Source organism: Moschus berezovskii, chromosome 13 (assembly GCF_049115385.1).
Source record: "Moschus berezovskii isolate FMDL1 chromosome 13, NW_MosBer_1.0, whole genome shotgun sequence".
NCBI classification, from domain to species: domain Eukaryota; kingdom Metazoa; phylum Chordata; class Mammalia; order Artiodactyla; family Moschidae; genus Moschus; species Moschus berezovskii.
In genome coordinates, this window is record NC_142472.1 from 57,705,742 (window position 1) to 57,723,529 (window position 17,788).

The 17,788-nt window shown below is 43.1% G+C and overlaps 1 protein-coding gene across 4 annotated transcripts in view; it reads left to right on the plus strand.

The window, feature by feature from the left end:
- The window catches only part of FRY (FRY microtubule binding protein), a 438,131-nt gene that overhangs the window by 97,977 nt on the left and 322,366 nt on the right, over positions 1-17,788 (plus strand). For 2 of the 4 annotated variants that reach the window (XM_055426285.2, XM_055426286.2), the window contains exons 1-2: positions 3,203-3,581; positions 4,445-4,617. In XM_055426285.2, the coding sequence (XP_055282260.2) occupies positions 3,544-3,581; positions 4,445-4,617 (211 nt within the window). In that variant the 5' untranslated portion in view covers positions 3,203-3,543. Of the gene's footprint in view, positions 1-3,202; positions 3,582-4,334; positions 4,618-17,788 lie in introns of those variants that run through there. The other 2 variants (XM_055426288.2, XM_088842713.1) reach the window with 2 other exon arrangements.

Consider the following 17,788-nt stretch of genomic DNA (forward strand, 5'->3'; position numbering starts at 1 on the left):
GGATCAAACACAAAGTAGATGCTCAGTCAGTGGGCTGGCCAAAGAAAAGGGGAGAGCAAAGGAGGGGAGAAAATACACTTCTCGGGAGCCCTGAAAGAATCCAAGCAGAAGGGATCTGAGAGGTAGGACGAAAAACGAGAGATATTAGTGTCGAGGACACCAAGGGAGCAGAGAACCGGAAGAGAGAAAGGCTGGCCATCAGCGTTAGTTTGCCAGGGGCAGCCAATGAGATAAGTACTGAAAACCTCCATCGTATTTTTAGGAACTGAGGGAAGATTTCTTCCACCGTAGTCACACCCTGGATAATACCGCAGGTGTGTTAACACCACCAGGCAGTGAGAGGCGGCAGGTGACCTCTCAGAGGGATGCGTCAGTGGAGGTTGGCTTGGTGATATATTGTTCATCCTGATATTCTGTACAATGATTTTTTTTCCTGGTGTCAAACCCACTGAATAATGGGTCCTCTCAGTTTACAAACTGAAGAGAGAGCTCAAAAATTCAGACATATTTGCAGGATATAAAATTGAGAGATTGAGTCAGACTGAGATTTGGGAGTTTATTGGGTGAACCTTAACAGGGCTAAAATTCTGGTGGATCATTTCTCAGAATAGGATAATGAGCAAGATGGTGACAGTTATAAAATTGTACAGTTCTCAACTTGCCTTTTTCTCAAAAAATTCAAATAATTTAGATTTTTTAAAACTACCAAAATTCACTTTAAAATTCTCTTTTAAAATTCACTTTAAAATTCCTTGCAAGGAAATTATAGCCATAAAATGAGGGAATAAGTGTCTTTCTATAGAATATTTGAACACTCGAAGAGAAAGAAGACAATGTCTTATTAGCAGGAAGAATAAAATGTTCGTGAGATGGTAACATTATTTAATAAAAAAAAATACACAGCTTCTTGAAGGATAAGAAATTAGAATAATTCAAAGGAGATGAATATATTGGATTTTTAGGAGAATGGAAACCTTTAAAGCATCATGGTTATTAAAAGTATAGGAATAGAAGATGTCCAATTATATATTTTAAATTACTTAATTACACTCTAAGGTTTCTTTTAGCTCAGAGCCCAATATCATCATCATTCTTTGAACTACTTAAAAAATGAAATTCCACTTGTGACTGTTACTGTGAAGAGGGAGAGATGGACTTAACATCACAGTCTGTGAATATTCTCCTTTAGCCCAAACCAAGCTGAATTCTTTGTGGCTGATTATCATTCATCTTGTCAGCCAACTTAAATATTTTGAAAGGAAAGTTTACTTTTTCATGTTCACAAATTTAATACTATTTTAAAATAAAAATTGGCCCTTTTATCTTTATCCTAAAATTTGAATAATAGCACATTTAAGCTGTTCTCACTTTTCTCTTTAAGAAAATATATTAAATGACTAGAGTCATATCTTTTTTTATTCCCAATGAGTGGAGAATAGTTGGGCAGGAGAGGGGTTACACTGAGAATATCTGGAACCCTCAAACCCTCTCTAACATCATTTTATTTTTAGAAGATCAGGAAATGAGGAACACCTTCAAGTGGGGTGGGATTTTTTTCCCCTGAATTATGATTTAAATCTCAGGAAAATGTAATACGTTTATCTAAAATGTATTTTAATATGCAGAGTCTCAACATGAATACATTTTATTAAAGCAAGAATCTGAATTTTCCTTCTGCTTTTTCTTACTGCCATTCCATGGATCTTACCGATGTCCTGACAGCAGGGTTATTGGGGGGCGGTGGGTAGAGGGCTTGGGGGGCTGGAGTTAGGTCAGCCAGACCCCTCCTTCCTCAGTGGCGCAATGGAAACCTGCCTCAAACCTCGACTTGCGCGTTAGGAAGGTAGAGAAAGACTTTAGAGTTCTTTCAGATTTCACGTATACATTGAAGAATGCAGCATGGCGTCCTTTTAAGTATGTGGTAGTTTTTGTTTTGTTTTCTTCAGGATGGTGTAGCTTAAAGCATGGACTTGGGCAGAAGCATTGGAGGCAGGTCAAATCTGTGTTCTGATCTCCTGTCCCCCGGTTCCTTGGCGTGTGTGTGAGTCTCGGTGTGCTCATCTGTAGAACAGGAGATTAGGAGGGATCCGTGAGATGATGCATGTCCAAAGCTTAGCCCAGAACCTGGCCAGTATTAACTGTGCAGTAACCACAGCTGTTGTTACTGTGTTCCAAATGCCTGAGCTCTTAACCCTGTGTTGTAGCCAGGCTGTCTGCAGGCAGCCGTGCCTGTCCCACACTCTATGTGATAATTACACCTTGCTTCTGAGGCTCCATTTCATTTCGTCTGCACTCTTGTTCAGCCCCCTGAGGATACTGTGAATTGGGAAAGGGAGTCACTCAAAGCTCAACTTTCAGCTTGTCTTTGCTAGATTTCCCCCTGTTAACATCCAGTATTTTGTGGCCTAGGGCTCTACCCTGTTAGGGTTTCAAAACTTAACCACCGTTCTCTAGATTTTTATTATGGAAATGTATTTTTTTCTCCTGTTAAATCGTTACCTCAAACTTTAAGTAATGCTTTACTTTTAATTTCTTTGCTGGAAAAAAAATGTGTTTTCATTAAGCTAAGGGAGATTCAAGAAGTCTCATGGGCTTTTCAAAATAGTTTTGTACAAACCACTAATTGTTTTGAAGTTTGTGGTATGTTCCAACTTGGCAAAATAGTTTTAAGTCCTGCAAGGGAAATGGTGTATAATTAGTAAAATAATAATCTAATATGTAAACAGCTTGCTGGATTATAATTATAATTTATGGGTTATAGTGCAACCCTAATCTGGACACACTTCTTAAAAAAAGAAAATTTTACTCTTCAGAAAATCTGTTGTAAAAAGAACTATTTGCTAAAAGGAGAAAAGAGTATGAAACTTATACTCAGGTGAAAAGACCCAGCTTCTAAATTCTATCAAATAATCTAACCTACTCGGCATACAGTAAACCAAAGTAAGGGCTTCCCAGGTGGCACTAGCGGTAAAAAACCCTTCTGCCAATGCAGGAGACATAAGAGACGCAGGTTCCATCCCTGGTTTAGGAAGATCCCCTTGAGGAGGGCGTGGCAACCCACTCCAGTATTCCTGCCTGAAGAATTCCACGGACAGAGGATCCAGGCCGGCTACAGTCCAGAGACTTGCAAATAGTCTCTTCACACGCACGCATACAAGCACAAACCAAAATAAACAGTGATTTCTGAAACAGCCTCTAAATCCCTTATAATGTTACGTATCTACTGATTCCAGGCACTGGGAAGAGAAAAGGCAGATTTTATCATCTTTATCTTCTGACTCACACTGCAGTCAGACAGAACATAAGGGGTGTGTGTGTGTGAGAGAGAGAGAGACCGAGGAGGAGCAGGGGAGAGGAGACCCAGCCCTGGGACACGAGAGGATAAATGATAGAATTATGAGTTCTGCAGAGTCAGTTAGAGAAAAGAGGGCAGAACCTTTCCACATAAATAGAGCAAGGGGGAAGGGAACAAAGGATGTATGAATGCAAAGTCCGGAAGAGAGAGAAAGCAAGCATGGGACAGGTCGAGCTGGAATCTGGTGAATGCTGCTTTTTCTCAGACCACCAAACCAGCTGACCATGTAAGTTGCGAACCAGGCGGGATCCTGGCAGAGACCACAGGGTCCTTTGCACTGGCTGAGTGGAGGGTGCCATCCACGATAGGTCACAGCTCACTGGCTAGACCTCTGACTTCCCCTTGTCAGACAGCTGACCTTTCCCAGAAGCCACCTTACAGGTAGAGGGCAGGAGGGGAGGGGTGGGTGGGGGCTGCACTGGGTTCCCGGCACTGCTGCTCATGCACACCCACCCCGGGGTCCTTCCTGCTCATCCCAGCCATCTGTCATCTCCTCCGTCCAGCCCACTTCCAGTCGACTGCCCGCCAGATAAGGAATGTCGTAAAGACAGACGTTTGCTCTGCCTGTGCGTGTGAAACAAAAAGGTAGGAGGGAATGTAAAAATGTTTCCCAAAGTTTGCCAAAAACTTCTATTAAAAAAAGAAAATCTCCAAGAGTTTCAGAAAACAACAATAACTAGGCTTGCGATTTGCATAGGTATTCATTGTGAAAGAGTAAGTTGTGGTTGCTTTATGGCGTCGCACCAGTAAACCAGAGATTACGCTCAGCACTCGTCTGGTCCCTTTTATTACCGTGTGCCACAACTGTTGGCATTCCTCAGTCTCCTGCACCTAATGATTTTTTAGATCTCTCCTCCCTTGTGCTCTTTACTGGGGATAGGAGGGGCTGCTTAGTAATTCTACACCTGTTCAAGTCCACGCCTATCAACTTGCTAAGCTTCCCAAACAAGTGTGGGGCAAAGCATGAGAACTGAGTCTGGGGTGGAGACAGAGGCGGCTGCGCCTGGGTTTGGCTTTTCAGAATTTTTTTTCAGGAAAATCAAATGTATTTCCTACCATGGCGGTTGATGACAGCAATTTATATTCCAGGACGAAGAACAAACTAAATTCATCGCAAAATGATTATAAATCATCAAGACGGAGCAGCCTGCCACCTGAATTACTCATAGGAAATGATATTAAAGCAAGACTTCAAAGAAACTTTAGAAACTTGGAACCCATTCACCTGAGGCGCCCAAAAAAGAGACCATCCATATTTCCAGGTAGGATTTGTTTCAATTGATGCCTGCCGGTTAAAACAACAACACGGATTGTATTTCATTTCTAACGATCAGATGTGTTACATTTCAGATTAACTTGGGGCATGTTTGAGAACTTGAGGCAGTAAAGTAAACATGTTTAATTGTAAAAAAAACAAAAAACAATTCTGTCATCTGAAAGCACTCTCATCCTTTTTCTTTTCTTGATTTATTTTCATATCTTTAAAGATCTGTAAATAGGTGTCTCTTTGACTTTAAGTATCTGTAAATAGAAGGTTATTCTGTCGGGCTGCGGAATCTGGGACCTGCTTTGCTTGCAGTCCTGGAGAATTCCATGCTGCATTTCATTTTCTGACATATTTTCTCTATTTTGCAAGATTGTTGGATTGTTGAGTGAAGCTGATGTTTGTGTGCACCAGAAATTAATGCCATTAAATACTCAGATGCATGCTTCAAATTCCTGTCTTGCATCAGAGCCTAAAACCATTTGTAGTAAAGGGCTCGATTATACAGTGTAGATGGTGGAGTGTACTGGAGCTCAGAAGACTCCCAGATTTCAATCTCGATAAAGAGACTCTGGTGGTGGCCTTAGTTGGCCGAGTCTGGTATATAGATGTGTAGATTGTATCAGGTGCCTGTGACAGTGAACTCTAGCTGAGGTATCACTGGTGTGTGGTCCCTGGAGAGGATGAATTAGTCAACTTATTTCAGTACTGTTTGCATTGGAATTTTCTGGAGAAACTGAAAGTGGCCTTTTGTTGTGATTGATTGATCGGTTAGATTGATAGATTAGACCCAACTGCTGAAATCTAATTCTGTGATGATAGAAAACAAACGAGGAGAATTCATTCAAGCTTTGCTTCATCATAAAAATGAAACAGACCCCCCTCACAGTCTTTGTACTGTTTTAGGAAATATTGAATATCTAAGTGATGATTTAGAAATGTGGGCCACCAAAGCCACAAGCTGAAAATTTCAGTTCATAAGGAAGTTCTTGTGTTCATGAAGTTCTTGGGTCAGTGATGCTACCCTGGTGTGAAAATACCCTGCGGGAAAAAGCAAAGCCTGGGCTGCAGTGGGCCAGAGGTGTACGTGTGTAGGTGCATTGGCAGGCGAAGGAAGGGGATGATGGAAACAAGTCTGCAAGGAGGAGCGTTTGAGTGTCTGAAGTATCTAAAAACACAGTAGCTTTCTGCCTGTTCTCTTTGATCTGAAAGTAGCGAGGAGCCCAGACCTGCCTCGCTCTCCTGAGCCTGTGTGACACAAAACGCTTTCTGTAGAGCTGGTTCCCTAGCCCTTCTTCAGAAACCTGCTCCCAGGCCTGTTCTTCACCTTCTGCTCTTTCTTCTCCTTGTTTTTGGTCTAACGTATGGGAATCCATATGGGCTTCCCTGGTGGCTCAGTGGTAAAGAATCTGCCTGCCAGGAGACCTGGGTTCAATCCCTGGGTCAGGAAGATCCCCTGGAGGAGGAAATGGCAACCCACTCCAGTATTCTTGCCTGGGAACTCCCATGGACAGAGGAGCCTGGCGGGCTACAGTCCATGGGGTCAAAAATGAATGGGACGGACTGAATGACTAAACAACAACAACATTGGGATCCATGTGTGTCATGATTCACCAGGCTTTTCTCTACCACCCCTCCCCTACACTTCCAGACAGCCAGATCCCAGAACATCTCACCCTCTCCAGCCCCCATTTCCATTTTGCCTTCTCTTTCTAGAAGGTCGTCTTGCTCCGGGCTATCAGCTACAATCACAGAATTATGAGAAGACCTCTAGCTCAAACCTCACACAAGTCATTCCTTTCTAAGATCTTGGACTGTCCTAATTAATTGGACAGGGTGGAGTTGTGAAAGAGGCGTTGAACTTAGGGGACCTGGATTCTAGTGTAGACTGTGTCCCTAAAGGGCTGTTCATGGTCTCTGAGCCACCTCACCAACCCCTGTGGCCTTCAGTGACATTCTTCTTCTGCCTAGTTCTGCTGCCATTCCCCACCTAGGGGACAGCAAGAGGGGATGAACTCTTAACAGCCTCCCTGTGTGCCAGGGTATCCAGGTGACAAGGTGGAGAGTTACCTGCCTGAAGTTTGAACAATGCTGGCTACTTCTTTTTTGTCTAAATTAGATTTCAAATAAACCACAACTTCACTGTCATGCAGGTTGCACTAACTTCTTTTTACAATAGATGACTTAGAAATACCCTGGCCTGAAAAAGCCTAAAGGTCAACTCCTAAAGGTCAGCTGAAACAGAAATGTACATCAAGTATGTTGTTGTGTTCAGTCGTGTCTGACTCTTTGCGACCCCCGTGGACTGTAGCTCACCAGGCGCCTCTGTCCACAGGGATTCTCCAGGCAGAAATACAGGAGTGGGTTGCCATGCCCTCCTCCAGGGGATCTTCCCAACCCAGGGATCAAACCCAGGTCTCCTGCACTGCAGGCAGACTCTTTACCATCTGAGCCCTGAGGGAAGCCCAAGAATACTGGTGTGGGTAGTCTATCCCTTTTCCAGGGGATCCTCCTGACCCAGGAATTGAACCAGTGTCTCATGCATTGCAGGCAGATTCTTTACTAGCTGAGCCACCAGGGGAGCCCCTGTATGATGTGTGAAAGAAAGAAAGTGAAAATGAAGTCACTCAGTCATGTCCGACTTTTTGTGACCCCGTGGACTGTAGCCCACCAGGCTCCTTCGTCCATGAGATTCTCCAGGGAAGAATACTGGAGTGGGTTGCCATTTCCTTCTCCAGGGGATCTTCCCGACCCAGGGATTGAACTCAGGTATCCCGCATTGCAGGCAGACGCTTTAACCTCTGAGCCACCAGGGAAGTGGTGACGCATAAAGAGGAGATACAATGTGGGACCAAGCATCAGGGAAATTTAGGCACCAACTCAAAATGGTAACTGTTGTTATCATTTGTCTGATGAGACTCAAGATTGAAGACCTGTCAGTGTTCTGATGTGTATTCACTCTGACACTTACAGACTCCCAGACAGCATTATCCTCCATCTAAAGTCCCCTGTTCTCAGTCCTGAGCCAAGAGATTGACTGCTGAGTTGATCAGTTCATTCATTCACTCATGAAATATTCATTTAGTTCTTGCACTGGGCTAGGCTGGACCTTGAAGAAGCAAGCTACATGTTATTCTGTTCTTATTGCCCATTTCTCCTCTAAGGACCATCCCACATGTCAGATGGTTATCTACCCAAAATGAAAATGTGTTTGTTTCATTCCCTTAAATTCTTCAGTGACTCCCTTTGCTCTTAGGATAAAGTCCACACTCCTTAATGTAAAGTACATGAGACTGCTTACCCAACCAGTGCTTCTGTCCTTGGCCCATCTCTTAGCATTCCTCCTCTTGCAGTCCTGCAAACCCAGCCCACTTCAGATCCCCGTGGCCCATCACACCTGCTCTTCTGGATTAAGTGCTGTATCACCTACGTGCCCAGTTTCACCTGACTAATTCCTCCCTTCGCTTCAGGTGTCAGCTTGACCACCCTCTTGGGGAATGTCCAGGAATTTTCCTGACCCTCCCATCTGGGTTGGGGCCATTCTCCGTTCCTTCTCATGACACCTGGACTTTTCTCTATCATAACACTTACTGTATTGTATTGTAATTATCCATTTACTTCTCTATATCTTCCACTAGCCTGGGAGCCAAGGACCATATCAGTCCTGTTAACCATTGTGTCCCTTGTACCTGTCACAGTGCTTGGCACATAGCATGAACTCAGTAAATATTTATTCAATTGACTCAAATTGTGGTGCACAGAGTGAGCTCTTGATGTGCCTGTGTGCTCTGTATGCCTCCATCACTCTCCCATCCTCTCCCACCTCCCAACACACACACACACACACACACCATACACACACACCACACACACATAAACCATACACACCATGCACCACACACACACACACACCCCAACACACACACTAAACACACATATACCACACACACCACACACCATACCACACACACACCACACACACTACACACACATACACCATACACACACCACACACACACATACACCACACCACACCACACACACACACACCACACACATACGACACACTACACACACATACACCATACACACACGACACACACACCACACACCACACCACACACACACACACCACACATACCACAGACACACACCACACACATACACCACACACACTACACACCACACCACACCCACATAAACCATACACACCACACACCACACACACACATACCACACACCACACCACACCACACCACACACACATACACCATACACACCACAAACACACACCACACACTACACACACATACACCATACACACTACACACACACACACACCACACACACTACACACACATACACCATACACACACCACACACACACCACACACATACCACACACACACACAAAAAAACCATACACACCACACACTACACACACACACACCACACACACACACACAAAAACCATACACACCACACACTACACACACACACACCACACCACACACACATGCACCATACACACCACACACACACATACACCACACACCACACCACACACACATAAACCACAGACACCACACACACTACACACACATACACCATACACATACCACACACCACACTACACACACATACACCATACACACCACACACACACACATACCACACACACACACACACCACACACACATACACACACACACACACCACACCACGCCATACCACACCACACACACACACACACACACACACACTTGTGTTCCTGTTCTGCCCTTTCTTCCCTTCTCCACCTGGGCTTCAAGGCCTAGTTCGCAACTTTTGTCTTCTGTAATCACCCAGTCTTCTGACCTCTCTTAAGTTCTCCTCTGTGCTGACCACCTCCTTGGCCTCATTACTGCATATAGAGTCCTTCCCTTTCTTCCTGGGGTTGTGTTCAGTTGTCTTAGGTTGTGAAAGGGTTCAGTACTTTGTTGCTTGGTGGCAACTGTAAAGTTTTGTACAGAAACTCTTTGAAAACAGGGACAGTATATGTCTTTGAATGGCCTAGTTGTATCGGAAAAGGAGTTGGGCATCATAGGTGGTCAGTGTTCAGTGACGTTAACTAATTAACTTCAATTAGTGGTGAGTTAACTAATTTACTGTGCGGCAGTGTCCATCCTGTGGAGCCCATCTCATTCTAGCTCTAGGAAAGAACTAGCTGGCAGTAGAGACTGTCAAAGGGCAAGGTCTTTATTAATGATGTTCATCACTGTAGGAACTCCCAGTGAGGGGGGAGTGCAGGTATGCCATCTCAGTGTATAATTCATTCATTAAAATGTGTTAGGATCCTCTGTATCCCAGGATCTATTCTAGCCCTTGGGAAGACAGCAGAAAAGAAGACAGTTTCTTATGTGACTGATGGGAAAGAATTTTCCTAGCAGGATACCATGCATACCGTATAATCTGGCAAATACCAGACAATGAGGGGACACCGTACTCACAGCAATGAATCGTACACAAAACCAGTACATATAAACATCATATTCATATTATTTTTACAAAATCATCAAAAATTAAACATTTATCTTTCTCTTGAAGAAGCCTCAACAGTAGAACTAGTCTGAGTTGCTCAGTTGAAGTTCCACCATCTCAGCTCCACCAGGCCAGGCATTAAGAATGTACGTATGTCTCGGGACTTCCCTGGTGGTCCAATGGGCTAAGACTCCAGGTTCCTAATGCAAGGGGCCTGGGTTCGATCCCTGGTCTGGGAACTAGATACCACATGCATCAGCTAAGACTGGTGTAGCTCCCCCACCCTAAAGAAAGTGTAGGTAAGTCCCTAGCAGGCAGGCAGCCTGACTTCCTCATCCTCCTGAAAGAATTCCAGCAGCTTCAGAGCAGAGGGCTCAGCTCAGTGATCTAAGAAAGCAAAAGAGGAGAGAGAAGTGGTCCTAACACATGCCATGCCCATGGGCATGTCGGATTGAAGTGAGCATCTCTTCCTGCACGTGGAACAGAGTGGGGCTCAGGTACCAGGTGTCAGAGGCTGTTCACTCAGCTCTTCTAAGCAAACAAGTTGATGTATCTCATCTGCTCAGTCTTAAGATATCCTACGGATTTTGCAGTCATCTGTTTGAGAAGCGAGGAACCATCTGCCTGGAGGAAACAGGCCATTCCGCATACTTACTTGTTGCTTAGAGGATGAATGTGGGGAGTCTGCTGGGGTCGCGAGGAGCAGGGCCTTCCAGGCAAGACTCACATAGCAGATATCCCAGCGATATAAGTGACCCTCCATTCTCATTTTTAAATCAGTTCTGCTCCAGAGGCTTTCTTTTAAAAAGAAAATCCACAATCCAAAAAAATGTCATTTAAATCATTTTAATAATAAAACAGAATTTGAACATTTCTGACTTCCCAGGTGTCTCAGTGGTAAAGAATCCACCTGCCAATGCAGGAGACTCTGGTTCTGTCCCTGGGTTGGGAAGATCCTCTGGAGGAGGAAATGGCAACCCACTCCAGTATTCTTGCCTGGAAAATGCCGTGGACATAGGAGCCTGGTGGACAAGAGTCCATGGGGTCGCAAAGTGTCAGGACACTACTTATCAACTAAACAATAACAACAAAGTAAAATTTCCCCTTGCTGCATGTAGGATTTTATTGGAAACACAGGGAAGCAGTAAGAACAGCAGAAGCTAGATGCTTCTGGGCTCCCCAAGGTGGCCAGAAGGAGACAGTGAGGCTGAAGAGTTGGGCTGGGCACCCTCCTGGGAGCCTCTTATACTGGGCGCAGGGAAGGACTGTAATTAAGCTGCCTCCCCCAGTACTGTGTTGGCTGTCAGAATTCTGTCACTCAGGCCTCTGCTGAGTAGTGATTGAATGACGGTCCAGCAAGGCCTTCCAGGGACCAAGAGGACGCCATAGCGCCTCCTTAAAGATGTGCTGTAAACTGGGCTTCCTGGGATCTTGTACAGCTGGGTTCAGTGGCTCTTCTCGGTGACATCAGGACCCATGTTTCCCACACCTGGGTGTCCCCACAACACCCACCTCGGGGCTTTGATATGGGAGGTGCCCTGGAGGTGGTAAGATGGGCAGACAGGGTGGAGGCGGGTGTGAACGAATGTGTCATGACCGATCCACCCACCCCCGTCCACCTGTCATGCCCATCAGGTCGTGTGACTTCCTTCTACAGCCACTTCCAGAGGTGGCCGTGCTCCAGACTAAGGTCAAGTAGCCCCAAAGGCACGCGTTTGAACCGCTCCTCTCATGAAAGGGTTCCAGCTGAAGGATTTCACAAAGTATCTACCTCACAACCAGGTTCAAGTTCTAACCCCCCATCTTACTAAATATGTAACCTCAGATGAGTCACTTGATCTCGTAGAACTTTTTATTTATTTATTTTCTAGTTGCTGAACAAATAAATGCTTTCTGTTGGAAAAAATAAATAAATAAATGAAACAGTTGTGAAACTGAAATTAAGTGTAAACTTCCAGGCTATTAAACACTGGAGCCTTCTTTCTTATTCTTCCTCTTGGAAACTTTTTTATTTCTTCATCTATAACATGGGGATGAAAATCCATTGTCACCGAGTCACATGAAACTCAAATGAAATAGTGCATTGATGAAATGATACACAGCCGGAATTGACAGTGTTCGCTTACACTTCAGTGGTATCAAAGGTCTTGTTTCTCATAGTTTGTACTTTTCATGGGTAGGTGTAATTGGAACACTTTTGCAAACCTTCATGGTTGGAGAATTTTCCTAAGTTGCTAACCACACCCTCGGGAATGTAAATTCTGTGTAAGGAGACAATGCTACTAAAAGACCTGTTAGTTTCATTTTCCAAGAAAAAGAGGATAACACAGAAACTCTTGTCATGATATAAATACCCATATATTTTCTCAACATGAATTATCAAACTTGAGAGTGTTGTCATGACAGGCCTCTAAAAATCTGTTCTGTATAAGTAACAACACTGTCGGTGATTTCAAAACTTAGTTGTGGGCTTGTTGTGTTTAATAATTTTTCTTAGTTTTGTCTAAGGCCCTGCTTTTGGAAATTCAGCCCTGGCTTTCCTTTGAACCAAAAGTTGGAATAGAATGGTAATTGGTTTGTAATTATATATAATATATAGCTTATCTATATGATTATAAATGAATTAACCACTTGAAATTCATCTTTTTAAATATTAGGAGTATTTAGACTTCAAAACTTTTGAATGTCAAAAATTTGACATTTTGGGGAAATGGAGGTCAAGTGTTAGGACTTGGTGCTTTCACTGCTGGAGTTCACTTCCTGTTTGGGGAACTTAGATCCTGCAAGCCACTTGGCACAGCCAAAAAAAAAAATTGACTTTTTAATTTAAAATATTTATAGCATTTCTCCAAGTCTGTGAGTCTGTTTCTGTTTTGTAAGTAAGTTCATTTGTATCATTTCTTCTTGAATCCCACGTATTAGGGATGTCATAAATATTTCTCCTTCTCTCTCTGACTTACTTCATTCAGTATGACACTCGAGAAAGAGCTTATGGTTGTCAAGGGGATGGATGTGGGGAAGGGATAGTTAGGGATTTGGGGATGGACAGATACACATTCCTATAGTTAAAATGGATAATCAACATGAACCTACTGCATAGCACAGGGAACTCTGCTCAATGTTATATGGCAGCCTGGATGGGAAGGGAGTTTGTGGGAGAATGGCTGCACGTGTATGTATGGCTGAGCCCCTTCACTGTTCACCTGAAACTATCACAACATTGTCTGTTCATTGGCTATATCCCAATGCAAAATCAAAAGTTAAAAAATAAAATATTTACAGTATTTCTTACTCAAAATTATTAATGCAGCAAAAACCGAGGAATCCTGTTTTCTTACTCAAATGTATTTTTTGGACAAGTTTCTTCAGGAAGGCAAAATTTCTGTTCTCGTTTTGCTTTGTTCTATTTTCTAAAAAGAGACAAAGCCAAAACCCTTTAATGAGGCTATTAATATGGTGATCCAGTTACTTTTAAGGAAAACAAAAATGCTAATACTATAAACATGCATGATAAACAAAGGGAAATAAGTTTTACCTTTATGCAGGGACCCAGAATAAGCAGAAGGTGTTAGATTTACAGCTTGATTTCAGACTTTTTCTCCTGGTCATAAAAAGATAAATAAATACAAATAATATGGTTCTGAAGACAAGACTTACAATATACGTATATTAAGAGGTGGCTTAAACACGGTTGTTCTAAAAGCAGTTCATTTCCATTTGCTGATCTATAGCAAATGTGTAGCTGTACAGATTTGAGCAACCTCACAAACTTATTTCCATTCTTAACATTCTAAGTTCTAGTAGTCATATCTAGACTGTGAAAAGATTATATATTCTTACATCCACATAACTTTATATTAAGATCCCTGGTGGCTCAGACAGTGAAGAATCTGCCTGCAATGAGGGAGTCCTGGGTTCAGTCCATGGGTCAGGAAGATCCCCTGGAGGAGAGTATGGCAACCCACTCCAGCCTTTTTGTCTGGAGAATCCCATGGACAGAGAAGCCTGGCAGGCTACAGTCCACAGGGTCACAAAGAGTTGGAGATGACTGAGCAACTTTGTATTTACTCAAGCTACTTCAGTGATAATTTGAAATACTTTTTATTGTTTTCATGAGTAATGTACTTTTAACAAATATTTAGCAGGGGGAATGGTCATCCAGTTACCCAGTTAAATAAATGACCAGACCCCAACATTCCTTTACTTCAAATACTTTGGGACTCTGTAAAGAATGTTTACCTTCAAATTTTAACTAGAATACCTCCCACTTTTCTTTAAAGTCTATATAGACTTAGGAATAGGGGTTTACAAAATGAGCTTAAACAGGTAGTCATGTTTGGGTGACATGCATGTAAAAACTCTCATTCCAAAATGGTTGGGTTGTTTTTCAGTCACAAGTTTAAAACCTCCTATCTTAAGTGGGACATGAATTAATTTTTTTGTGTGCCAAACAACTTATTATCAGAGCTATCTTTGAACATCCTGGGAGTTCAGAGCCCCAAGGTGGAGGAACCAGGAAGATGGTGTGTACTTCTGTCAGTAGATCAGATTTCTCTATGGTACTGCCTCAGCTATCAAATCACACTCTTCTGTCCCACCCTGATACTTAAGAAAGACTGAATCCTCTTGATGGATAATCAATACTGGATGGCACCTTGGAGCAATTATGGGCCAGAAAGATTCAATTTAATGAAACATTCTTTTAAGTATCAAAATAGCTCAAGGATAAGGACTTCCCTGGTAGCTCAGTGGTAAAGAATCCACCTGGCCAGTGCAGGAGACACAGGTTTGATCTGTGGTCTGAGAAGATCCCACGTGCCATGGAGCAACTGAGGCTGTGTGCCTCAGCTACTGAGCCTGTTCTCTAGAGCCCGGGAGCGATACAACTGCTGAGCCCATGTTCATAGAGCCCGTGCTCTGCGATAAGAGAAGCCACCGCAATGAGAAGCCCTGCACTGCAACTAGAGAGTAGTCCCTACTCACTGCAACTAGAGATACGTCTGCACAGCAATGAAGACCCAGCACAGCCAAACATAAATAAATGGTTATGTTTCAAAAACAGTGCCCAAGGATAAAGGAAGCTACGCCATGAGAAACACAACGTCTGTTCAACAAACATCTAAGTTATCTTGTTGAATGTCTACTAGATGCAAAGCACTGTGAAGGCCTAGTTGATGGTTAAGACACTGATACACAGCAATTTGTTCCCTGTCTAATTTTTTACCGGGACAGTAGGGTGCACTAATTTGGGTGTTCGTGCTTCTCTGGCCCCAGCATTTAAGCCTCTGTGTTGCACCAGCTAATAGCAATACTGACAGTGTGTCATCCAGCACAGAAGCCCTAGCTGGCAGTGGAGTGTCTCCTACAGGAAAATGCCAGGGGACCTTAATTGTCCTCCACATCAGGGGTTTTTGCTGAGGGGTTGTTTACCTATTGTAATTTGGGCCTCTTCTGCACCCTCTGGAACACAGCTAAGTGGGAGAGGGTCATAACTCCACTGTTCCTTTCCAGGGTCCAGCTCAGGAAGGGTTTCCTGTCTTTTGAGATATTCAAATGCTTGTACAACTAAAGGAATATTAACTTAGCAACTTAGGGCATTCATTTTCAATCAATGTTGCAAATGAAAATTATTGAAGGGGGTTTTTCAGAATCCACAGCCCTGGAGATTGGATTGAGGAACTCTGGGGGGTAGGGGCCGGGCTTCTAACTGCAATGTGAAAATTTTCCCTGCATACTTGGGACGTTTGTCCCCATCCCCTAGTAGAGAACTCTTGACTTAAAAGGAGTAGAAAAGATCCTAAAGATCAAAGTCATTCTTAAACTCTCTCCTGTTTCACAGGTAGGAAGCAGAAGACCCTCCCATCCCAGCCTCTTGTCATCTGGTCCCCTCCCTGTCACACCCAGGCACCACCCACCTCAACTATCAGGATGTTCTTGGGCAGGAAGAGAACCTGCATTTTCTCTCCTAACGGGGCCTGGGTTTGAGTTCCATTATATAGAGACTTCCTCCTGGTTCCCACTCATAATCTTACCAACTGTTCATCTAGGTCTTTGTTCTAACCCCTGCTCACATCAGAGGGTGAAACACTAGCACTTTTCCTCCCGCCTCTTGGTCCGTTTAAAAAATTGTAACAATGTGCTATGGGCTGAATGTTTATGTCCCCCCAGAATCCATATGTTGAGTAATCCCCAACACAATGGCTTTTGGAGATGGGACTTTTGGTGGCAATTAGGTCATGAGGATGGAGCGCTCATTAATGGAATTAGTGCCCTTGTGAGAAGATGCAGAGGACAGATGATCTTTCTTGATTTGTTTCTCTTTCCATCCCTGGGGCGGGAAGATCCCCTGGAGAAGGGAATGGCTACCCACTCCAGTATTCTTGCCTAGAGAATTCCATGGACAGAGGAGCCTGGAGGGCTACAGTCCATGGAGTCCCAAAGAGTTGGAATGATGGAGCGACTAACACTCACTTTTTTTTCTGCCATCTGAGGACACAGCAAGAAGCCAGGAAGAGGGGTCTCACTAGACACCAAACAAGCCAGCACCTTGATCTGGAACTTCCAAGCCTCCAGAACCATGAGATATAAATGTTTGTTGTCAAAGCCACCTGGCCTATAATAATTTGCTATAGCAGCCTTAATTAACAAAACCAACTGGATGAGTAAGAAACATTTGAGTCCTTAAGAAGAAACACTGTCAAACAGTACAAGTAATATAATGAAATATAGAAATTTTTAATGAATCAAAGTTGATGAATATCATACTTGATACTTAGTGCTGCACAGAAACTGCGTTATTCAGAAATAAACTAGAATGACTTAGTCCCTTTTGTTATTGAATCATATCCATAAATAACAGTTGAGCAACATCGCAAAAGAAATATTGCCAAAATGTAATTACTTTTAATAAAAATGCCACAAATTGCCACATAATTATTTAAATAAAAGGCAGTGCAGTTTTGGAAGACTCTATAAACATCCCAATGTTGTAGCCTTGTACTTTGTCTTAATTTCTGCTAAATTAGAAAGTGCCCTGCTGTTTCAAATATACCTGTACTATTCAGTCCTTTAGTAAAAAGGAGGTGACAAAAATCTATATGCTTAACCTTGCTTAACGAATATATATAATAATAGAAGCCATTTTATTGGCAGTAAATAAGCTTCTGATTTCTATGCCAGATACTCCCACAAGCATAAACATGGAGGGCAAGAAGCAGGAAATGATCTGGAATTATATCCTTCATGAACAACCTGAACTGAAAATGCAAAATCTCCATCAATGGGGTCATGGTTGGGGATAAGGAAGTACAAAGGAAGTCCAGAAGGAATTTATATAACATACTCAGCAGAGGGATCTTGAAAAAAAAAAGCAAGCAAAAAGAAAATAATGTTATACTTATATCCACAATCACCCCTCCCATCACAGCAGGGAATTTGTGGGGTAGTTTTTATTTTAAAATTTTTACTGCTACGGACAGGCAAAATGACTTGCAGAAATGAAACTGGATTTGGTGCTTGCCTCTAGGGAGTAGAATGAATGAATGTGTTAGTCTCTCAGTTGTATCTGACTCTTTGCAACCCCATGGACTGTAGCCCACCAAACCCCTGTATCCGTATGGATTCTCCAGGCAAGAATACTAGAGTGGGTA